Below are 22,555 nucleotides of genomic sequence, written 5' to 3'. Positions count from 1 at the left end.
TAGAACTGGCTGTCTCTGGCTGGAAATAGCCATGAGTAGTGCTCAACAAGAAATAATGTGCCTTTCCAGTCAGGCTTCCTGAGTTATTACAATTTGAATTTAGCGATAAATTCAATGCTCAACATTGCCAGCTTAGCCTTAACCCATGTCCCTTTGAGTATGATTTCCTACAAGGTACACTGAATTTAAATTATAATTTTGAGCTGTACTTAATCTGAGAGGACCTGCTGCAATCATATTGATGACCTGGCTGAGAGTAGGCCATCTGCTCGTTTCTCTGTTTTGTTCTGCTATGCTTTTCTCTTCAGTTACCTGTAAGAACCTCCCCTTTTCACCTTTAAGAAGCACTATGATAAGGGGAAGAATATATAAGATAGTATCCTTTTGCCTTCCCCATGAATGCTTAAAGGAAATGTAAGTAATTTGCCTAAAAGATCTTCTGTCTGCAAGCCACCATTGCCCCGCAAGGTTGTAGCTCTTCCTTCATGGAACATTTTATGTTTTTGCCTTTGGCTATGGCTTATGAGCCTGAGCAAGTGACTCTTACCTGACCCTGCAGCGAATCACAAAAGGAGGTCAACCAATCCCTGGGATTTCAAGTGAACTTACTACCCTTTTCCTCTAGTTACTGTGCAGAAATAAATCATGCTTAGCATTTCCATTTTTCATTAGTCAAGATTGTACTCCTAACAGTGGACGCTAACGTGACAGCTTTGTAATTGATTACTTAAAGCTAGCTAGAACTAATTTGTGAACTCTCCCCAAGCCACAAGAATCCTTTAGTTGCTATGTGAAACAGTGGGTGATTTGTTCCAAATAGTTTAGAAAGGTTTGGCACTTCATAAAAAAGATAAACTTGTATGAGATTGTGCTAGGCGAACAGTTAGGATTCTGTTACATTCCTGACACTACTGCATTCCAATAAGGTTACATTTTGTTTCACTGTATGAGTGCTTTTGGAAGAAATTGATCAACTTTTGTTGTGCACATTTGTGCACATTAAATAGTGTTGAAGCAGAATTACAGAGTTCAATGTTATCCACAAGCCTGGGAGGTAAATTTCAGCAGTGATAATCCAATACCTCCATCATGATTTCAGAATATCTATGGAAATCTGAAAATGTGGCTTGAACTCTGTAGGACTTAACCCCTCCTAATGCTTAAAATTTCATAGGAATCTTGATGCCAGTGTATGTGGCTCAACAACACCTAACTACATTTACTAAAAAGTAAACTGCTTGAATTGTGAGAACCGGCATTTGGAAGCAGATGGACCCAGATCTTGTGGTCAGCTATGAAGTTTTGTTTTAATTCATTCACAGGGTGAGGGCATAACTGGCTAGTCCAACATTTATTGTCCATCCCTAATTGCCCAGAAGGCAGTTCAGAGTCAACTACGTTGCTGTCGGTCTGGAGTCACATGTAGGCCAGATCAAGTAAGGATAGCAGTCTCCTTCCCTAAAGAACATTAGTGAACCACATGGGTTTTCAAACAATCAGCAATGGATTCATGGTCATCATTAGATTCTTAATTCCATATATTTATTAGGTTCAAATTCCACCATCTGCTGTGGCAGGATTCAAACCCAGGTCCCCAGAACGTTATTTGAGTCTCTGGATTAACAGTCCAGCAATAATACCACTAGGCCATTGCCTCCCCAAAGTAGTGAAACTCGAGCTGACTTCAAGGACAGCTTCCGACAAAGATTTAGCAATATCTTTGTAAAATGATAATATCAATTTAAATGTTAATTAAATTCCAGCATCAACAGTAGGGAATTTGAAATGGTATGTCATCAAATCACATTAAATAATTTACATATACAGCAAACCAGGAATGAAAAAAGTGCTGATTGTCCTTCACTTTTTAACCATTTCATACAAAGACCATGAGATACAGACATGTACATTTGAATACAATAGTCAAAATTTAATCAACCATTTTAAAAATAATGTTCAATAAAATATGGAATATTGTTGATATTTTTGTCTTGTACTCATCAAGATAATTGCAAGAAATACCAAAGAGAAAGCAACATTAACACTGAATGAGAGGAGAGTGCTGATAGCTGTCATGTGGGCTCTGATTGATATAGGCATTGCTATAGAGAATGCAAAGAACCCTTCTAATGTTTTCACTATGATGAAAGTATCCACACATAGGTTCCTCTACACCAGAGAAATTCTTCTGTAATAATTATAGGTTAATTCACTGTTAACATAGTTACCCTCATTCAACCAGACTTGTCTTTTTCAGGGATTTTATAGGAAAACCAGTAAAATGTAGACATCCATGTCAAATAAAGCGACTTCTAGGATTTCCATCTATAAGGATTTAAACAATACATCTTATGTAGGAGTGAGAATCACTAACAACAAACTTTGCTTTTCCTCATTTAACGGTAATGTTCAGATGCCAGAGTTGCTGTCTGTTTCACAGTTGTTATGATGCCATGTTCTGACAGTGTTGTCATCATTATAACTGGGGCACAGTTTTATAAGATTTTAATATCTTCGCATCATGGTTGCTCTGTGGTTAGCACTGCTGCCTGAGAGTGCCAGGGACCTGGGCTTGATTCCACCATTGGACAACTATCTGTTTAGAGTATGCATGTTCTCCCCGTGTCTGTGTGGGTTTCTGCTGGGTTCTCCGGTTTCCTCCAACAGTCCATAAAATGTGCAGGTTTGGTGAATTAGCCACGCTATAATTGTTCATAGTGTCCAGGGATGTTAGGTACAACAGCCATGGGAAATGCAGGGTTACAGGGATTGGGTGGGGTGCTCTTCAGAAGGTTAGTGTGGACTTGTTGGGATGAATGACGTGTTTTCATAATATAAAGGATTCTGTGAAAAGTGGGTTGAGACTAATTGCGCCAAAATTGCCATTTTAAGGTCATACATATTATATTTAAAAATTGCTTTGTCCATATTTATGACAGATGCTGCTTATGGCAACTTATCACATTGTAATTACACTCTCCTCCCAGTAGTGCTTCTGGAGGGAAAATGTAATCATGGTGTGATAGATCTTCATTACATTGCAAATTAAACGCTGTTTAATAGAAAAAGTTACCAGGAAATGCCATCAAATGTAATTTTTACAATGCGACAAGTAATCTTTCAAATGCAAAAGCAGATTCAAGACCAAGTGTGCTCTTCTTTTCAAGAGCAGTTGCATGTTGAGGGACTTCTACATTACTACATTTTTTGAAGTTCATACAACATTAAAAATCAAGGCTAGATATGTGTAGAGCTGGATGAACACAGCAGGCCAAGCAGCATCTGAGGAGCAGGAAAGCTGACATTTTAGGTCTAGGCCCTTCTTCATAAATTTTTATTTTCTGAAGAAGGGTCTAGACCCAAAACATTAGCTTTCCTGTTCCTCTGATGCTGCTTGGCTTGCTGTGTTCATCCAGCGGTACACCTTGTTATCTCAGATTCTCCAGCATTGGCAGTTCCTACTATCTCTGTAACAAGTTGAGATATGTAATGTTTTTGCTGTAATTTTTCTCACTTCATCAGCAGACACGACTTCTGAAGACACTCAATATAAATTATATCTGAGATAAGCAAGTTAAAAGCATTCTTTTTCAAAATCATCTGCAAATGGTATAGTGAACATAAAACTGAAGATACGAAATAAGCAGAGATAGTTGAAACTGCAGATGCTGGAAAATCTGAGATAACAAGGTGTAGAGCTGGATGAACACAGCAGGCCAAGCAACATCAGAGGAGCATGAAGGCTGACATTTCGGGCCTAGACCTTTCTTCAGGAATGGCTTCGCACTGGGGTTAAAATTGTTTCAGAGATAGTAGGAACTGCAGATGCTAGAGAATCTGAGATAACAAGGTGTAAAGCTGGATGACTGCAGCGGGTCAAGCAGCATCAGAGGAGCAGGAAAGGTGACGTTTCGGGCCTAGACCCCTTTCTGAAGAAGGTTCAAGGTCCGAAACGCCAGCCTTCCTGCTCCTCTGATGCTGCTTGGCCTGCTATGCTCATCCAGCTTTATACCTTTTTATACCAAATAAGCATATGGTTTAGTGTAGCTGATTGCTTCTGATACATTCTGGAACATTAATTGTGCAGTCAAAATTCACTTAGCGGAGTCACAGGTGTGAACTCAAATCTCAATTCTAAATCTAAGTTTTTAGTGACTGAGGCCCTCAAACGAAAGATTGAAAGAAAGGATCAGATTACACAAAGTAGTCTCCAATGTGTATATAATCATGTTATTGTGAAATGCATATTTTCTCAAATTTTGTTGCAACACTTATTCTGGGCAATGTGAAGGTTTGAGCTAACAAAGATTGAAATATTAAATTAAAATTGTTGTCATAAAATGTTTTGCAAAAATGAAAGAAATTCAGGGTAACCCATTGACCATCATGTGTATATGAAGACAAACCAATGATATAGCTTAAGGCATGAATAAGTGTGCCAGAAATACAGTATTTAAGTGGCACATATTGGAAGTTTGTGCAGATTTAAAACTTCTAATATATGTTTGATGGATGAGTATACAACTTGCCACATACTTCATCAGCCTGAGACATTTTCTTTAATGAATCAATACTTGTCTTTATATTCACAGCGTCTGCTTCTAAAGAAAATTCCTTGCAAACCGAATGCCGCTTCGGGTTCTTTCTTTGCCCGTGACAATACTGCGAACTTCCTTGCCTGGTGTAGAGAAGTAGGGGTGGATGATACTTTTCTTTTCGAGTCAGAAGGTTTAGGTATGTAGTCAGTTATGTTTACATCATGACATACCATATTAGAATGAACTGCAATATGGAATATCTTGAAGATTGTATTGTGATAGGCTGAATAATTTCTGTGATCTGCACTGGTGCTTTGAGTTCTAAGTGAAAAGCTTGATTTAGTTTGATGAATGCACTGTCTATATTGCCTGGAGAATAAATGAGCCTTTGTGCATCTGAAAAACCTCTTTTCTCAAAAAAGATAAAAGTTCACTTGACAAAAACTGACTGCAGTGTGTATCGTTCAAGTAACTGATATGCATTTTTCTATGTATTAATGGAACTATTTTGCACTATTGTTTCAAACTGACAGCTTGACATACTTATTACTTCTTTTCTCTGACATACTAAAATGCAACATGAAACTGTCAGTTTTCTCAAGAGAAATAGCCTCAATAGTGATTATCTGCACTTTGACACTGTTGGCTCAAATATTACTTTTTTAGGACATACCGCCAATCGAAGGAGCCTTCTTCATTGTGAGACAAAGAAGACCTGAAGCAGGGATTCTGATAAAGGTTCCACCTCAGTTGGTGTTGGAATGCTGTGTATTATATGATTTGTTTGATCAGTGTTGTAATTTGTGTCTTTTGACTGACTTCGCTGTCTGATTTCTTCCAACAACCATAGCCCTACCCATTTACTGTGCACAAAAACCACATTCATTTTCACTTTGAATTTATGCATGTGAGAACAACCTATGTGTTGGCTGAACGTCTGATAATCCATAATCAGTACGCTAACAGGACTTGTAGTTTGTCTAAAAAGATCCCACTTGATTGGATGGAATTTAGTTACAGTGAACTTATGCTGCCTCTTCACCTGCATCATTTCAATACCCTTCAGTTATGTATTAACATCAGGTATTTATTTGGAGCAGTATTTTAAGAAGGTTAAACTCCTCACTTGTTGTTTACCTAGAATTCAAATTGAAAACTAATTAGAAATAATAAAACCTGCATTAAACTCTTTACATGTCAAAATATATCTTTAGATTTTAATATGTGCGGGATTTTAAAATGTACAGTACCAGTAACTTTGGATAGTAATTGGGAGCAGGAAAGCTGGCTAGTTCTTTTGTTCTTCGAGCCTCAGGTTGAATGAGATTAAAGATCATTGTAATGTTTCACTGATACGTTTGTTTAGATCATGCAGGAAATTTGTGTACTATTATTATAAAAGATATAGTTAATTAAAATACTAAAATCAGATTGCATTTCTTTAGCAACATAAATACTCAAGATGAAACAAAATATAGTGGTAACAAAATGTGGAGCTGGATGAACACAGCAGGCCAAGCAGCATCTTAGGAGCGCAAAACTACGATGTTGCTTGGCCTGCTGTGTTCATCCAGCTCCACACTTTGTTATCTCAGATTCTCCAGCATCTGCAGTTCCCATTATCTCTGATCACAAAATATAGTGAGTCTGTTACTTGAGGAAAATTGTATCAACAAGAGTTTAATCATTTTTCTTTTAGAATGAATGCTGCTGGATTTGTTGCTCAATCAATGATTGGATCTATTCTGAACCAAGTGTAAATAGTGCACAATGTCCAATATTGGGGCCTAACATTCTGTGCCTAAAGGACATCTAAAAAGTGCCCAAACCAAAATTTGGTTTGGCCTTTTCCCATATGGTTGCCTAAAATAGGAATTCGCCACTGTTAATAAGTAACCTTGGAATTACTTTGAGAAATTAGGTTGGTTTGAATGAAGCAGTCATTAGTAGTATTTCTGTCTGGTTCTCATAGGTATGGATATGGCAATGTCGCACTTACCAGCAAGTAAGCAAATGTGAAAAAATGCAATACAGAGCTGCTTTGAGAAAGTGAACACCTACTCAAGGCTCAAATTTCCAGTGATCTTCCACTATCATCCCACTACTCCCACACGCCACCCCCTCCCCCACCGTGCGCGCATGCGCGCGCGCACACACACACACACGAAAATGGACGCACGTGCATACATAGACACGGACGTACAAATGAATTATTTCATCCATGATGTTTATGCAGTATGAACACAGTTGTCCTGTGCTCCTGAGATAATTAACCAGGGACTTTCTTATTTGTATGTGACCTGCCACAGAGGTGCAGCAGTTAGTTGTGGTTAGTTAGTTAATCCTATGGACTATTTTTTGAAAAAAAAAATTTTTATATACAATATAGATATCAATGGCAAGGCCAGCATTTGTTTCCCATTCCTAATTGTCCCTTGAATTGGTTGGATCTCTAAGTCACTTCAGAGGGTGGTTAAAAATGAACCTCATTTCTGTAGAGTGGAATCACACTTTTCCAGACCAGTAATGATGGAAAATTTCCTACTCTTAAGGGTATTAATGAACCAATTTTTTTTACAACAATCAATCCTGTTTACAGGGCTGCTATTAAGTTAGGTTTTAATTCCAGACATTTTAATTAAATTCAAATTTCACTATATTCTGTAATGGTATGAACCTATGTCCCCAAAACTTTAGCCTGTGGCTCAAGATTACTCATATGGTGAATAAAGTTTCACAATCTCTGGTTTCTGCTTTAAGGTGCATGGTAAATGAGCTAGCTTCACTTTTAACCAATGAAAATATTTAGTCCTACCAAACATTACCAAAGAAGTGTTTGTTGGCCTACCATTAGTGACGAGTTAAACATTAGTCTATTTTGTGTGATATTCATTTGTGATAAATTTATTATTCAAAACAAATCAGTTCTGCCCCATTCTAGAGTCTGCCAGGCTTCTGGTAACTAAAAAAGTGAGATACATTGATGATGATGCAGTTTTCTGTGGCAGTCTTAGTAACGATTTACTCAAATAAGGAAATGCTTTCTGTCCTTTTTCCCGTCAGTTGCAATACAATCGTCAAATCCCTATGGTTCAGAAGCAGGCCATTTGGCCAAATGAGTCCAGTGCAAGCCCTCTGAAGCGCATCACACCCAGACCCAGCACACACCCCCCACTTTAACCCTGTAACCCTGCATTTTCCATGGCCAATCCACCTGACCTGCACATCTTTGGACTGTGAGAGGATATCCATACAGACATGGGGAGACTGTGCAAACTCCATACTGATAGTCGTCTGAAGCTGGAATTAAACCTGGGTCCTTGGCACTGTGAGGTAGCAGTGCTAACTGCTGACATCCAAACTGAAAATGTATTCTGCTGTAGGCTGGAGTCATCTTTGATCTGACAAGAGCTTTCAGAATTGATACCACCAATTGATATCACCAGAGCACAGAACAATATTGGCAATGGTAGTTGCCATCAGTTCAGAAGAATGTGGCTGCGATGTGGTGATTATAATGCCTTGACAGTAACCATCAATATTCATCATTAGAAAAGCTTTCCATTCTGTGAACATGCTGATCATCTGGAAGCAGACACTATCCAGTGCCTGTCACGACTCAATTTTAGCTGTGATTCTTGATCTGAATCTGTGAAAGTGCTGTTGATGATACAGCTCCATATCTGAGGCATATAATTTGAGTAAAATCTATTGGTGTTTTCTTTTCGTGAAAAAATAGTTTTCTCTGGATCAGGTTTTGGTTAAGATAAAAGGTGCAGTTAAAGGTTAGTTTTTGACCTATGACATTTTTTTTCTCATTCATTCATGGGAAGTGTGCGTTGCCAGTTAGGCCATCCCGCCTTTATTTGAGGGAAGTTGTGGAGAGTATGCTGCAAAGATGAGGGATGCTCTGTCTGGGTCATACAGCAGTGCATCACCTGAGTGGATGGAGCTTCCAAATCTCATTTTCGGAAGGTCATTATCTGGCCTTTGTAGAGGGATACGATGTTATGTCTCTCGTAAGCGTCAGTCTGAGTATTCCTTATAGGTGTCATTAGCCAACTCATGAGGGAGTAGCCTTGGTCAGTGAGCAGCCAGTCCTGTATACACACAAGGGGCTTGTAAAAAAACTGCTGCCTCGTATGAATGCTGCAGAATGTCAGAGTCAATACAGCCCCTAGATAGTGTTTGCTCCTAGGTGATCTGCACATTCATAGAATGGAAGGCATTTCGAATGATGAACACTGATGGTTACTATAAGGGCACTCTAATCGCTATATCATAGAAATTGGCTGCACACTACACCTGTGGAAAATCTGATCTATCAATAAAACCAACAACCTAGCTCCCTGTAAAAAACTAAAAAACTAGCTCCCTGTATCCAAGGCAAAGGAAATAACTTGGCTCTGTTTTAGCAAAGAGACCATCAGTTACTGCCTGGAAACCTAGATGAGCGGATGCTTGCAAAATTCTGCAGAGTTCTTCAGTTACTCCTTTAAACCAACAGTGGATTGTCTCCCAAGCCATCCTGAATTGCCTTCATCATTGCTTGTCAGAGAGTTGCAGTTAGCTGCATGAAGTCTGTTGAAGCAGTTTCTGGCCAACCCTCACTGTTGACTTTTTTTTATTCACTTATGGCACATAGGCATCACTAGCTGGGTCACAGTTTACTACCCATTCCAAGTTACCCCTGATAAGATACTGCTGCACTGCCTTCTTGAACCACTGTAGTCCCTTTGTTGTAGATAGACCCACAGTGCCAATAACGAGAGAATTTCAGGATTATGAGCCACGAACAGTGAAAAAATTGAGACATATTTCTAATTCAGGATGGTGAGTGGCTTGGAGGTGATCTTGCAAGTGGAGATGTTTCAATATATCTGCTGCCCCAGGACCCCCCCGCCCCACCCCAAGCCCTTCTAGATGGCAGTGGTCACGGGTTTGGAAGCTACAGTGTAAGGATCTTTGATGAATTTCTGAGTGCCGCTTGTAGATAGTACACACTGCTGCTACTGTGCATCAGAAGTGGGGGGAGCAGGTGTTTTTAGATGTGGTGTCAGTCAAGCGGACTGTTTTGTCCTGGATGGTTGCCAAGCTTCTTAAGTGTTTTTAGAGCTGCAGTCATCAGGCAAGTGGGGTGTATTCCATCACTCTCCTGACTTGTTCCTTGCGGATAGTGGACAGAATTTGGGGAGTCAAGAGGTGAATTCCTTTCTGCAGTATTCCTAGCATCTGAACTGCTCTGGGAGACACTATTTATATGGTGACTTAGTTATTAATATGTAATTGACAGTGGGGAATTCAGTGATGGTAATGCCATTGATTGCCAAGGGATGATGTTTAGATGGTCTTTTATTGGAGATGGTCATTGCCTAGCATCTGTGTGGTGCAAATGTTACTTTCCACTTTTCAGTCCGAATCTGGATATTGTTCAGATCTTGCCACATTTGACCATGGACTACTTTAGTATGTGAGGAGTCACAAATGGTGCTGAACATTGCATAAACATCGGCGAACATCCCATCTTCTGATCTGATGATAGAGGTCATTGATGAAGTAGCTTGTGATGGTTGGGCCTAGGACGCTACCATGAGGAAGCCCAGCTGAGCTAACTTACTTGCAACAACCGTATTCCTATGTGCCAGGTATGATTGCAACCAGCAGAGAGTTACCCCCTGATTCCAACTGACTCCAATTTAGTTTGGGCTCCCTGATGCTACACTCAGTTAAATTTGACCTTAATATTAAGGGCTGTCACTCTCACGTCACCTCTGGAATTCAGCTCTGTTATTCATGTTTCAACCAAGGCTGTAATGAAGTCAAGAGGTGAGTGACCCTGGTAGAACCCAAACTGGGTGTCACTGAATTGGCCTTGATGTCGGACCCTTACTAGCTGAATGGCAGCTAAAGCTGCAAAAACTTTCATCTCTGGTTCATTGTGTGTTGCAAGATGCTAAAAAGAATGGCTGGTAGTTTTAGCAGATCTTTGACGATAGCTATTTCATGTGTGCAATCATTGTTTTCTTTGATCATTGCCCTGGAAGCCTGCCCCATGATTCCCTTGGTAAGTTCCATACTTGGCAATGTTTCACACCTGGCCTCTTCCCAAACCAGCATATGAGCCATAAAAACCTACATCCAGTGTGGTTTCTGAGGCGGGTTTCTGATGCATGAGACAGTGTGCATGTCCAGGATAATTAAAGGATGTCAGTGAACCCTTCATAATGCCCCATCCACAATTGTCAACTACCTCTCAAGGAGATTACGGGCGGTTACATCTCTACCTACTCCCCAGTCTTTCCCAAATCTGACTGGAGCTTCCAACTGGAATGTTAAAGTTTGCAGCTCTTGTTAGTGTTGGCCTGCACCAAGGATGCAGCTGAAGGACTGAATGTATCTCCTTTGCTCCTTAAAATGTGCACACCTGAGCCAGTGCGAGATGGCGATCAAACCATAGTGTACTTTGGCTCCAAACTCATTGGAATGTGATGCCATGAGATGTGTTGATTTGCTAGTTATATGGCAATTGAACTGAGCCAATCTTGATTCTCCATCCAGTGGACTCAGAATGAATGAGGAGGAGCCCTTCAGACAGCCCAAAATCTACATTACAACTCTCCACCCCAGCAACAAAAGTTTACTCATCCCACTTTGGGTGGAGCATCTTGCAGTCTAATGAGAATTGCACAGTTGTTTTTTCAGCCAAGTTGTTGAGATCCACTAGAGGACATATTCAATTAGATTTCCAGAAGCTATGGCGAAGCAGTATCCCAAAGGACAATAGCAAAGTAGGGCAAGACAAAGGTGGAAGGAGGCATGACCAGAGTTTAAGTCCAAGGCAACTAAATGAATGGCTAATCAAAAGCCCAGAATTAGAGGAGTGCAGGTATCAGGGAGTGTTGATGGGCAAGTGGACATTTCAGAGTTAACAAGGGGCAAAACCATGGACAGATTTAAAGACAAGAGTGAGAATTTAAAAGTCATTTTGTTGAGAAGAAGCTTATATCTGACTATTATCATTGGTATAATTCACCTGAAGAGTCCCAAAAGTCCACTACCTGCAAGACAAGAAAGAGTAGTCTGATGGAGCACTCTCCCTTTGCCTAGATGAATGCAGCATCAACAGTTGAGGACTGGAACTGAGAAACTGCATGACTTAGCTCTCACTGGAACTCAGTTTGTGATCTTGAGATGACCAGTTAATTGCATGATACTAAAGTATTTTAGTTTTACAAATTTTCTGCTTTGCTGTGTAATACTAATTTCTTCAAGCATAATAGACTTACGTGAGAAAACAATTTAAATCCATTATTTTTAGTTTTCTTTTGAAATTGCAAGTTAAAGTTATGTAAACCTGTCCAAGGACAATACAGCCTGCAGTCAAAAGTTGAAAGGAATATGTAGCATGAACGTGAATTCAAAATCAAGTCATAAGGTGGAAAGTGCTATAATTAATTGAAGTATAAATATTATAAAAATAATTTGCACAGCAGTGTTGTTTAATAGTTAGCATTAAGGCGCTAATTGTTCTTCATGCCTTATGTTTACAGTCCTTCATAAACAACCCAGAGAAGTCTGCCTGTGTTTGCTGGAATTGGGAAGAATTGCATCCAGGTATATTTACATTTCTCTTTTCTTTATAAAGGTGAACATGGATCATTTTCAGTCATCTTACTACTCAATCCAGTGTGTGCTGCCAGCCTCATTCTGCTCATTTCTGGAGTAGAGGTCTGAATGGTGACACAAACTGCAAGATTCATCATGGTGACTGGCACAGAAATTATGGTGGTAGTCTTAATGGTAGTGAAAGCCATGTTAGGTTTTGGTAACCATGCATTGCCTTTCAGGGGTGTCGGTGGATTGATGCATCAGTGATGATGTTCAACAACATCCAGACAGACATGACATGCAATGTTGAGGTATTTATTGTACCAACACAATCTACTGAGTTTTGTCTCCCTTTGCGTGGATCTGAGTGCATCTAGGTGGCAGGCTTCATGGTTTTCAGTTGAAGCAAAGGGTGTGGTTGAATATGAACCCTTGGTCATCCACAAACGTTGTGGTAATCTAGGGCTTGAACTCTCAAGTTGAAAATGCACCTGCTTGTTCCAGATGACCTCGTACAACATAGAGCACAGAAGATACGACAGCACAGCACAGGAACAGGCATTTCAGTGCACCATGTCTGCACTGACTATGTTGGCTTCTTAATCAAATCCCATCTGCCTGCACATGGCCAACATCCGTCAATACCCTGCCAGTGCATGTGTTTGTCGAATTGCCTCTTAAATGTTGTTAACATATCATCTTCTACCACATTATCCTGCAACTCACTCCAGCACCTACCACCCTTTGTGTAAAACTCTTGTCTTGCAAATGTCCTTTGAACTTTATTCCCCTCTCACTTTCCATGTATATCCTGAGTATTTAACATTTGAATTCTGACAAAAAGACTCCAATGATCCACCCTATCCTGTCTCTCATAATTTTATATATTTCTATCCACATCTGACATGTGGGAGTCTTTTAAAATTCAGACAACCAGACTTTAGGACCAGCATGTTCCTGTGAGGACGAAAGATAAGGAGGGCAAGGTTCAAGAACCCTGGATTACAAGAGGTATAGAAAGTTTCATCAACAAGAAAGGGAAGCCTATGTAAGGTTTAGGAAACTGAAATCAGACCATGCCTTTGAGAAATATAAAGGAAGCAGGAAATAATTTAAACAAGCAATTAGTAAGACTGAAAGGGGCCATGAAATGTACTTGGCAAACTGGATTAGGGAGAATCCCAAGGAATCTTTTATGTATATGAGGAGCAAGAGGGTAGTTAGGGAAAGGACTTTCAAGGACAAAGCAGAGAATATTATGTGTGGAGCAAGAGAAAGTAGGTGAAGTCCTTACTGAGCACTTCGCATAGGTATTTATCAAGTAGAAGGACATGGATGTTGGTAAGATTAGGGAGGGATATGTTATTATTCTAGTGCATGTGGAAATTGAAAAGGAGGCTGGTGTCTGACGGTGTACCACAAGGATCAGTACTGGAACCCTTATTGTTTGTTAGTTACATAAATAATATGGATGAAATGTGGGGGGAATGTTAAGCAAATTTGCAGATGACACTAAGATTGGTATAGCGAAGAGGATGGTTGTAGGTTATAGGAAGATTTAGATATAGCAGATTCTACCTAACCTTAATCAGTCTGAGGTGGTGCACTTTGGAAGAAAAAACAATATAAGGGAGTATTTAATGAATGGCAGGACACTAGGTAACTTAGACGAACTTGGGGTAGTTATTCACAGATCCCTGAAGTGGGCAGACATGCAAATAGGATAGTTAAGCAGCTATATGGGACACTTGATTTCATCAGTTATGACATAGGGTGCAAGAGCAAGGAGATAGTGTTGGAGTTGTACAAAGTATTGATCAGGCCACAGCTGTGGTACTGTGTGAAGTTCTGGTTACCTCGCTACAGGAAGGATATAACAGCACTAGAGGGGATACAGAGGAGATTCACTAGGATTTTGCTTGGTATGGATAAATTGAGCGACAAGAAGAGATTAGATCGGCTTTGATTGTTTTCTCTATGGCAGAGAAGACTGAGGACGGACAGGGTTGAGGTATACAAGATTATGAGAGGTGTGGACAGGGTGAATAGAGAGCTGCTATTCCCCTTGGTTGAGGGGTGAATGATGAGGGGGCTTAGTTTTAGGGTAAGGGGCAGGAAAGTTAGAGGGAATTTGAAAAAAAAAACTTTCACTCACCGGTGGTGGGAATCTGGAATGCAATTCCTCAGAAGGCTGTGGAGGTTGGAAATCTTACATCCTTTGAAAAGCTGAGCACTTCAGATATCATAAGATTCAAGGATATTGGACAAGTGCAGGAAATAGGGATTAGCGCACTTTTAATGGTAATGTCAGTGTTATGGCGAATCAGACTCGATGGGCTGAAGGGATTTTTCTCCTACCTTCTCCCTGTAAACTCTGAACCCCTTACTAATCAAGAACCTATCTATTTCTGTCTTAAGTACGTTCAATGACTTGGCTTCTGCAGGCTTTTGCAGCAAAGCGTTCTACAGATTCACCATCCTCTGGCTGAAGAAATTTCATAGAATCCATAGTGTAGAAAAAGGCTATTTGACCCATTGAGTCTATGCTGACCCTTCAAAGAATATCCTACCCAGACCCCTAACCTATCCCTATATTAATCATGACTAGTCAACCGAGCCTACACATCCGTAGTTACTACAGGCCAATTTAGCATGGCCAATCCATCTAACCTGCACATCTTTGGACTGTGGGAGGAAACCAGAGCTGGAGGAGTCTCACACAGATGTGGGGAGAATGTGCAAACTCCACACTGTCAGCCAAGGCTGGAATCAATCCCAGATCTCTGGCACTGTGAGGCAGCAATGCTAAGCACTGAGTCACTGTGGCAGCCTCATCGCTGTTCCAAAGGATTGCCCCTCCACTCTGAGGCTGTACCCTCAGATCCTAGTCTCTCCTACTAGTGGAAACCTCTTCTCCATGTCCACACTCTCCAGGCCTGTCAGCATTCTGTAAGTTTCAGTGAGATCCCCCTCTCATCCTTTTAAACTCCATGGTGTACAGACCCGGAGGCCTCAACCTCTCTTCAGTGACAAGTCCTCCATCCTCCACCTCCTCTGGATCACCTGTAACACCAGTACATCCTTCGTTAGATACAGGGCCCAAAACTGCTCTCAATGTTCCATATACAGTCTAACCAAAGCCTAATATAGCCTCAGCAGTGCATCCCTGCTTTTGTGTTCTAGCCCTGCTTGTTAACTAAAAGAAAATCCTGAACTAGGACTCCTAATTACCCGAGAGTTCAGATTTCTGTACTCTTTCTTCATTTAGAAAGTAGTTTAAGTGTCTATTCTTCTGACCAAAATGCATAATGTCACTCTTTGTAACATTATATTCGATCTGCCACTTCTTTGCCCAGTCTCCTTGCCTGTCCAAATCCTTCTGTAAACTCTTTGTTTCCTCAACAATACCTGTCCCCCCACTTGTGGACAGGCACATGGACAGCAGTGAATTGAGGGGAATATAGGTTAGGTTATTTTATTTTTGGATTAGGATTATTCCACGGCACAACATCATGGGCCGAAGGGCCTGTACTGTGCTGTACTTTTCTATGTTCTATGTTCTATTTGTCTCTGTGTCATCTACAAACTTAGCAACAGTTCTATCAGTTACTTTGTCCACGGCAATAATATCTAACAATAGTTGTGTCCTTAACACTGACCCCTGCGGAACTCCACTAGTCACTGGCTGCTATCCTGAAAAATATACCTTTATCCCTTCACTCTGACTTTCTGCCAGGCAGTCTATCTTCTATCCATGCCTGTACCTTGCCCCTAACATCATAGGCTGTTATTGTATTTAGCAGCCTCTTGTGTAGCACTTGTCAAAGTCCTTTTGGAAATCCAAATAGATCATGTCCACTGGCTCAACTCAATGTTTGTGCAATACATAGCAGTTCTTTTAAGTTTTTTTTCCCCTGCCTGTTAATGCTGTATATCTACAAAACAGAAAAAGAAATATTTTTATTAAGGGATTTTATTTCTTTTATTCTGAGGAAGCTTCAGGCCAACCCACATTCACCAGCATTCTCTGAATATTCAAATCACATTTTGCTAGCTATGCCAAATCCTTCCAGAGTAGATGAGACAACCCACAACATTCTAAGGCAATCAACAATATTCCAAATGAAATAACCTATAGCATTCTGAAATAATGTCAATTTGCTATATCTCCTAATGTTCACTTAAAAAATTCAAAGTCCCTGATTTGGATACATATCTTTGTCAAAACTAATAATGTCTCCCTTGGATTGTGTCCTATGTCCCAGAATTCACCAAAACCATCCATTTGTTTTTGAGATATATTATTTGCAGAGAGAGACTTAACAGAGGCAAAAATCTTACCTCTGCCCACCTGTAGTGACAGTGGTAATAAAGCAGTTGACTAAGGCACACACAATTAATTAAGCCTGAGTTGATAATTGTAATCCCTGTGCTTCAGTGCATTGATACCAGACAATTGAGTTATAAACACAACTTCCTTCATCCATAGGCATTCTGTAATCTCAATGTGGGATAGCCAATGACAGGTCTAATGGAAGGTCTGTGAAATAAATGGGGCATGTAAGTATGCTTTGAAATTTGAAGGAGTAAGAATGCTGCTGTTAGAATTGTGCACCAAAGGTATTATAGGAAGTGAATTAAAATAACCAGCTGCAAACAAAAAAGGAACTGCCTATAAAGGAACTTCTTTAAATTGATTCGTGAAATGAGGGCATCGCTGGCTAGGCAGCATTTATTGCACATTCCTAATTGCCCAAAGGGCAGTTAAGAGTCAATCATGTTGCTGTGGGTCTGAAGTCACATATAGGCCACAACTGGCAGGAGGGCAGTTTCTTTCCTTTAAAGGACTTAGTGAACCAGATGGGTTTTTATGACAATTGACAATGGATTCACAGTGATCATTAGATTCTTAATTCCAGATATTTATTGAATTCAAATTCCGCCATCTGTCATGGTGGGGATTTGAACCCAGGTACCCAGAACATTATCTGGGTCTCTGGATTAACAGTCCAGCAATAATACCGCTAGGCCATTGCCTTCCCATTTTTGGGAGATATCAGAAAACCTAACTTTTAGTGGTGGAGTTCTGAGGTGTACAATTTGAATGTCTTGAGATTGTCACAGAAGGAAATGAGTAGGGTAGCTATAAGTATAATTAGATGTAAATTAAGTATAACATTAATATATTAGCACTATTTGGGATCTATGATTCGAAAGTGAAGGAAAAATGGATTTTAATTTTCAGTTTGGTGAAGGTCTAACTTGTTTCTTTTATGGTCAGAAAGTCATTTTGATCAGTGAGTTGGAAATAATCATTTCCAATAAGTCATTGGATTTTAGCTAAATGACCAGGAAATCTAGGGAGATAATTACTAAGGTATTTGTTGACTTGAGGTTTATCGTGCCTAGATGGTGAGAATAGGCTTATGCAGGGAGTAGAGGTGTAACAGCTAGGCTGCTGTTAGGCTAGCGGTCCCTAAGCAGTTAGGGCTAAGAAGAAATCTTGAGTTGCTTAGAAGACAGTGAAAAGAAAGCACCAGGAAAGAAAACTGGGGACATATCAGTGAAGAAGGCATCTTATAAAGCTGCTGAAGGCATGAATTTAAGAAGCCAGGTGACAGAGAGGCACCTTAAATAAAGAAAATAGCAAACAGAAAAGTACAGTCAGTCATCTAAGAAAATTGACTACGGCCAAGCCAACTGAGCCAGAGTGATGTGGAAGTACCTGTTTTGGATTGGGGTGGACAAATTCAGAAATCCACGACACAGGTTACAGTCCAACAGGTTTATTTGAAAATACAAGCTTTCCAAGTCTTACTCCTTCTTCAGGTGTCAATGAGAGAGGTAATATCAGACACAGAATTTGTAAGTAAAAGATTTAAGAACTGAGCAAGAAGGTTTTGCGTGGAGATAAAGATGACTCTTCACAGAAGTTTACGTGCTGCTAGGGATAAAGTGAGGAACCTTTCTTCCTGGTGTTTGTAAGGAGCGCATTCTAATTTTTCTTGTCTGGTGTAACATACATTGTGTTTTCCTTTTTGTTGTAACATTTATGTTCTTTTGATGAATTCTATTGGCAACCTTTGGGAAGATGTTCAGTAACTGACATCCTGAGTAAGCAAAAAGAAAAACAAAACTTACGATCCGTCAAACTAGGCTTCATTCTGGAATGTGACTTGTCCGTTATCACCATCAACTGAGATCACAACTGTATTTGTTCCCTTTGGGCTTCTCATACTCCTTGTAGTTGGATTTCCACAATTAGCTACAATTCCTTACAAAGCAGCACATACGTTTTATCTTTAATTTTAATGTTGCTAGTTTGGCCTTTACTATTGTATATCAGAGTGACTGAATTTAGAATACCCAAGCAAAAGGAAAGAAAGTTTTTATTATGTCATGTTCATGTTCTTTCTGGTTAATAATAACATATTTAGACTATTTTTAGTCCCACAACATCATTTCTCTTCTCTTGACTAGTGAGGAAAGATATATACTGTATTTAATATTTGTCACAAACAGGAATTGAAAGATACACAAATCTTCTATTAACATCAATTACTTGGTGAGATTTTCTGTGGAACGAAGTATAAAAAATTGCTGGATTAAGTAAATCAAAAAGAGGAAGATTGAGGAGAAGCTTGCACAGAAGCAGACTGTTTGTGTCAAGAGTGAGTGTGAAGCCAGGTATGGGAAGAGGCCCAGTGAGAGTAAGAAGATTTACAACTTGTCAACCCCTCCAGACATACAGGAAAAGGATATATTCAGTGCATGTAGTCACAGTGGTGCAGCTAACTTCTCACTAAACAGGCCACATGAGCTATTAGCCAAAAAAAGCAATCAATTAGTGGCTAGAGTTTCATGTATGCAGAATGGAATTCTTTTGGATCGATACGACTTGAAGCAGTTACTGTTTCATCCCTATTTACTTGGGTACCTTAGCTACCATTTACAATGAGCCAAAGTTCTGTTTTTATTTCCTAACTACTGCTGTACATACCTATGGTGTGAATCAATAACCATGACAAGAATGGCTGAAACCTGCCTTTTATAACCTTTGCGTGTTAACACATCTCCAGCTTTTTCCAATTTACAGCATTCTACTTTCTATTTGAGTCCAAATGTGAAATGGCATTGAGAATTGTTTCTTTTTTCTTTGTCTTTTCTTGTTAATGCAGCTTTCATATCACAAATAAGTTGATAGAAAATCTAATAACCAGTTTACATTCACAATCGGAAGCCAGAGAACACCAAACATCTGCTTGTATTCAATCCCTGCTTGTCAGTTTAAAGTGGCAATTATATGTTTCAGATAGTGTCTGATGTAGAATGAAACAATTCTGAAATAGATTTTGTGCTTGAGTCAGGTCAGAGGTTGTGGAATGGGAAGTCAGTACAGAAATAGATCACTTTTTCATTCCTTTGTGTGCATACCAATTTCTATTTTCTTATATGTGCCTGCACAAGTATTGATGGGTGGAGATTAGTAAAGATTTGTAATACAAAACTGTGGCCCTTGTTCCAATGAAAATGGAATCTGTTTGAACTCAGTACTGAGTTCAAGTGACCCTGCTGAGCTCGGGTTTGTAATATGTGGGAGTCAGGTCTTGGCCTCTTTTTGCTTTCACCCCAGTCAAAATAGGATCTGTTTGAAATGGGAATAAGACTTCCAGATTTGGGTCCCATCTGCCATTTTGAAAGATCCCCTGAGTCTCCATGACTCCATAAACAACCACGATATTGGGTCTAGCTTCTTAACTTCACCAACTGGTTCAGGTAGTGGAATAACACTGTTGACAGTATCAGCTAAAATGGGGGCCAGAGAGGGTACTTGAGTGGTGAGCGGTATAGTGGAAACAGGGCTATGTGAGCAGAAGGTGAATCTCATCGACAAAATGAGCTTGGAGCGAGTTTTGATTGGAGAAGAGTAACAGAAGGATGAGAGGTCAATGTAAAAACAGGGGGGAGTTTTAGAGGAATTTCGGTTTGGTGACGAGTAGAAATGAAGGAAAGAACAAGGGTTGCTGATCAGATATTCCTAATGTTAATATGAAAGAGGTGGGAAAGATATCGGGAAAAGGATTTCAGAATGACATAAAAAAACAAATTAAAGTACTCACAATACTAAGCTGTTCTGTTAAGAGAGCTGAGTAACCTGGCAATTCCACAATTGTGTCAGATCTTTGGAAAAAGTCAGAAATTGGACTTATCTGATCTGTGGGTGCTATGATTGTCCTTTGAGTTTCAAATAGTTTCCATAATTCACAAGCAAACATGGTGATGGGAAACACATTGCGCAGATAGCATTTTGATGTAGACATTTGTATGCACTGTCCACCGGAAACATTCAGATCATGATTACAAGCAGCAAGCAATGTCATTTTGGGGTTTAGTGCTTTGACCAAAGCCCTGTCTTAACTTTGCATGGCTGAATGTGTTCATTCAATACTATTGAATGGCATTATGCTTCCAAAATTTTTGGTAGATTTCTTCTAGCTGTATTTTCTGTGAGTTTCTGGTATTTTTATCATTGTTTTAAATTGCAAAGGTCTACAGGGAGTGTGTGGTCAGCACTGAAGAATGCTTTGCAGATTTCTAAGTTTCCACGCAACTCCCAGATACGGATGTAATATTAGGCATTCCCTTGGGAATACAGCATCACAAGGAGAATGAATAGAGACTCAAGCATGGCAGGAGAGGCTGCTACAAGAGAGAGGAAGATTTGATGGAAAAGGGCTGTCCACAGAAGGCTATTTTTGCCCAGGGTATTTGCAGAAAAATTCTCCAACCAAATTTCCAATAGAAATGTTGTGTATAAAATGTGTGCTTCAATAAAGATATCCCATTAAAACCTGCCACCTATTGCAGCCACAGCTGTAAACTCAGAGCAAGATAAAGACCATTGGCAGTGGCATGCATATTATTGTGATGATGAGCCTGTGCATCTGTCCTCTTCTTAAAGCTGGAGATAGTTACTCCCTCTCATACATGCAACTCTATTCAAAGCGAGCTCTGCACATTTCATTCTGTGGTGCCAGAGCCAAGCTAACAGATTGAGAATGTGAATTTGCTAAGATTTCTTGATTCCCCACATGGCGTTGTGGGCACCCCATGCCGACCTTGTCATACACCAAACTGAAAAGGATTCCACTCTCTCAAATGTCCAGCTGCTGTGTTAGCAAGGCAGCTAATCCACCAGTCTATAATGTCTTCAATCTGCAACATTCATAGAATCCCTACAGTGTGGAAACAGGCCCTTTGGCCCAACTGGTCCACACTGACCCTTGGAACATCTCACCCAGACCCATCACCCAATAACCCACCTAATCTACAGACCCCTGAATACTACAGGCAATTTAGCTTAGCCAATCCACCTGACCTGCATATCTTGACTGTGAGAGGGAACAGGAGTACCCAGAGGAAACCCACACAGACAAGGGGAGAACGTGCAAACTCCACACAGACAGTTGCCCGAGGGTGGAATTGAACCTGGGCTCCTGGCGCGGTGAGGCAGCAGTGCTAACCACTGAGCCGCCGTGCTGCCCTTGTGTGCCTGGTGCTTTTGAGTCACTGGAACAAATGAGAGGGCAGTCAATGAAGGCTTGTCACTAGCTCCAAATGTATAACCAGGGAAGGTGGCAGTGTAGCAGTAATGGCATTACACTCTCATACTAGGACCATAGGCTAACATTCTGGAGTTCAAATTCCACCTTGACAGATGGTAGAATTTGAATTCAAGAAAAATCTAAGCTAGATTAGTGGTGACCATGTAACCACTGTCAATTGTTGTAAAAATCCATCTGCTCAATGCTGCCCTTTAGGGAAGGTAATCTGCTCATCTTCCCTTGTCTGGCCTAGATGTTACTGTAGACCCACAGCTATGAGATGGGCTCTTAACTGCCCAGAGGGCAAATAGGGATGGGTAGTTAAATTCTGGCCTAGCCAATAACACCTTCATCCCTTGATTTAATTTTTAAACAAACAACAGAAACTATGAAATCCATGTTGTCACAGTACATGCTGAACATTCCTTTTTGCTCTTGGTGGAGAGAATGACTGTTGTAAAACTGCTGATTTTCAATAAGAGACATTAGAGGCAGCCTTTGGGACTTACCTTAAACAGTTTTAGACTTAGATTTCACCATCCTAGCATGACTGGTGGAAGTCTGAACTAGACAGCTGGCAGGTAACAGCAAGGACACTGGCAGAGTAGCAGGGATGAGTGGATAATCACTGATATTGTTAAAAAATACATAAGGTTTGAGCACCATGGAGACAGTGCCACTATCTGGGATGTTACCAAGAACTCAAGTAATCTGCTGAAGGACAAATTGCTGGTCTGCTCTGACATTCTTTGCATGTTGAAATCCACAGTCATAATGGAAACCATTTGAGTTTGCATGCTTGTA

At 40.1% G+C, this 22,555-nt stretch overlaps 1 protein-coding gene across 7 annotated transcripts in view; it reads left to right on the top strand.

Annotated features, from left to right (window-relative positions):
* Positions 1-22,555, top strand: part of LOC125459544 (growth arrest-specific protein 2-like) — a 158,668-nt gene that overhangs the window by 49,135 nt on the left and 86,978 nt on the right. For all 7 annotated transcript variants that reach the window (XM_048546102.2, XM_048546103.2, XM_048546106.2 and 4 more), the window contains exons 4-5: positions 4,593-4,734; positions 12,089-12,152. In XM_048546102.2, the coding sequence (XP_048402059.1) occupies positions 4,593-4,734; positions 12,089-12,152 (206 nt within the window). The remainder of the gene's footprint in view (positions 1-4,592; positions 4,735-12,088; positions 12,153-22,555) is intronic.

This window comes from Stegostoma tigrinum, chromosome 17 (genome assembly GCF_030684315.1).
Source record: "Stegostoma tigrinum isolate sSteTig4 chromosome 17, sSteTig4.hap1, whole genome shotgun sequence".
Taxonomy (NCBI): domain Eukaryota; kingdom Metazoa; phylum Chordata; class Chondrichthyes; order Orectolobiformes; family Stegostomatidae; genus Stegostoma; species Stegostoma tigrinum.
The sequence above is the reverse complement of the archived record's forward strand: the minus strand, read 5'-3'. Positions and strand labels throughout refer to the sequence as shown.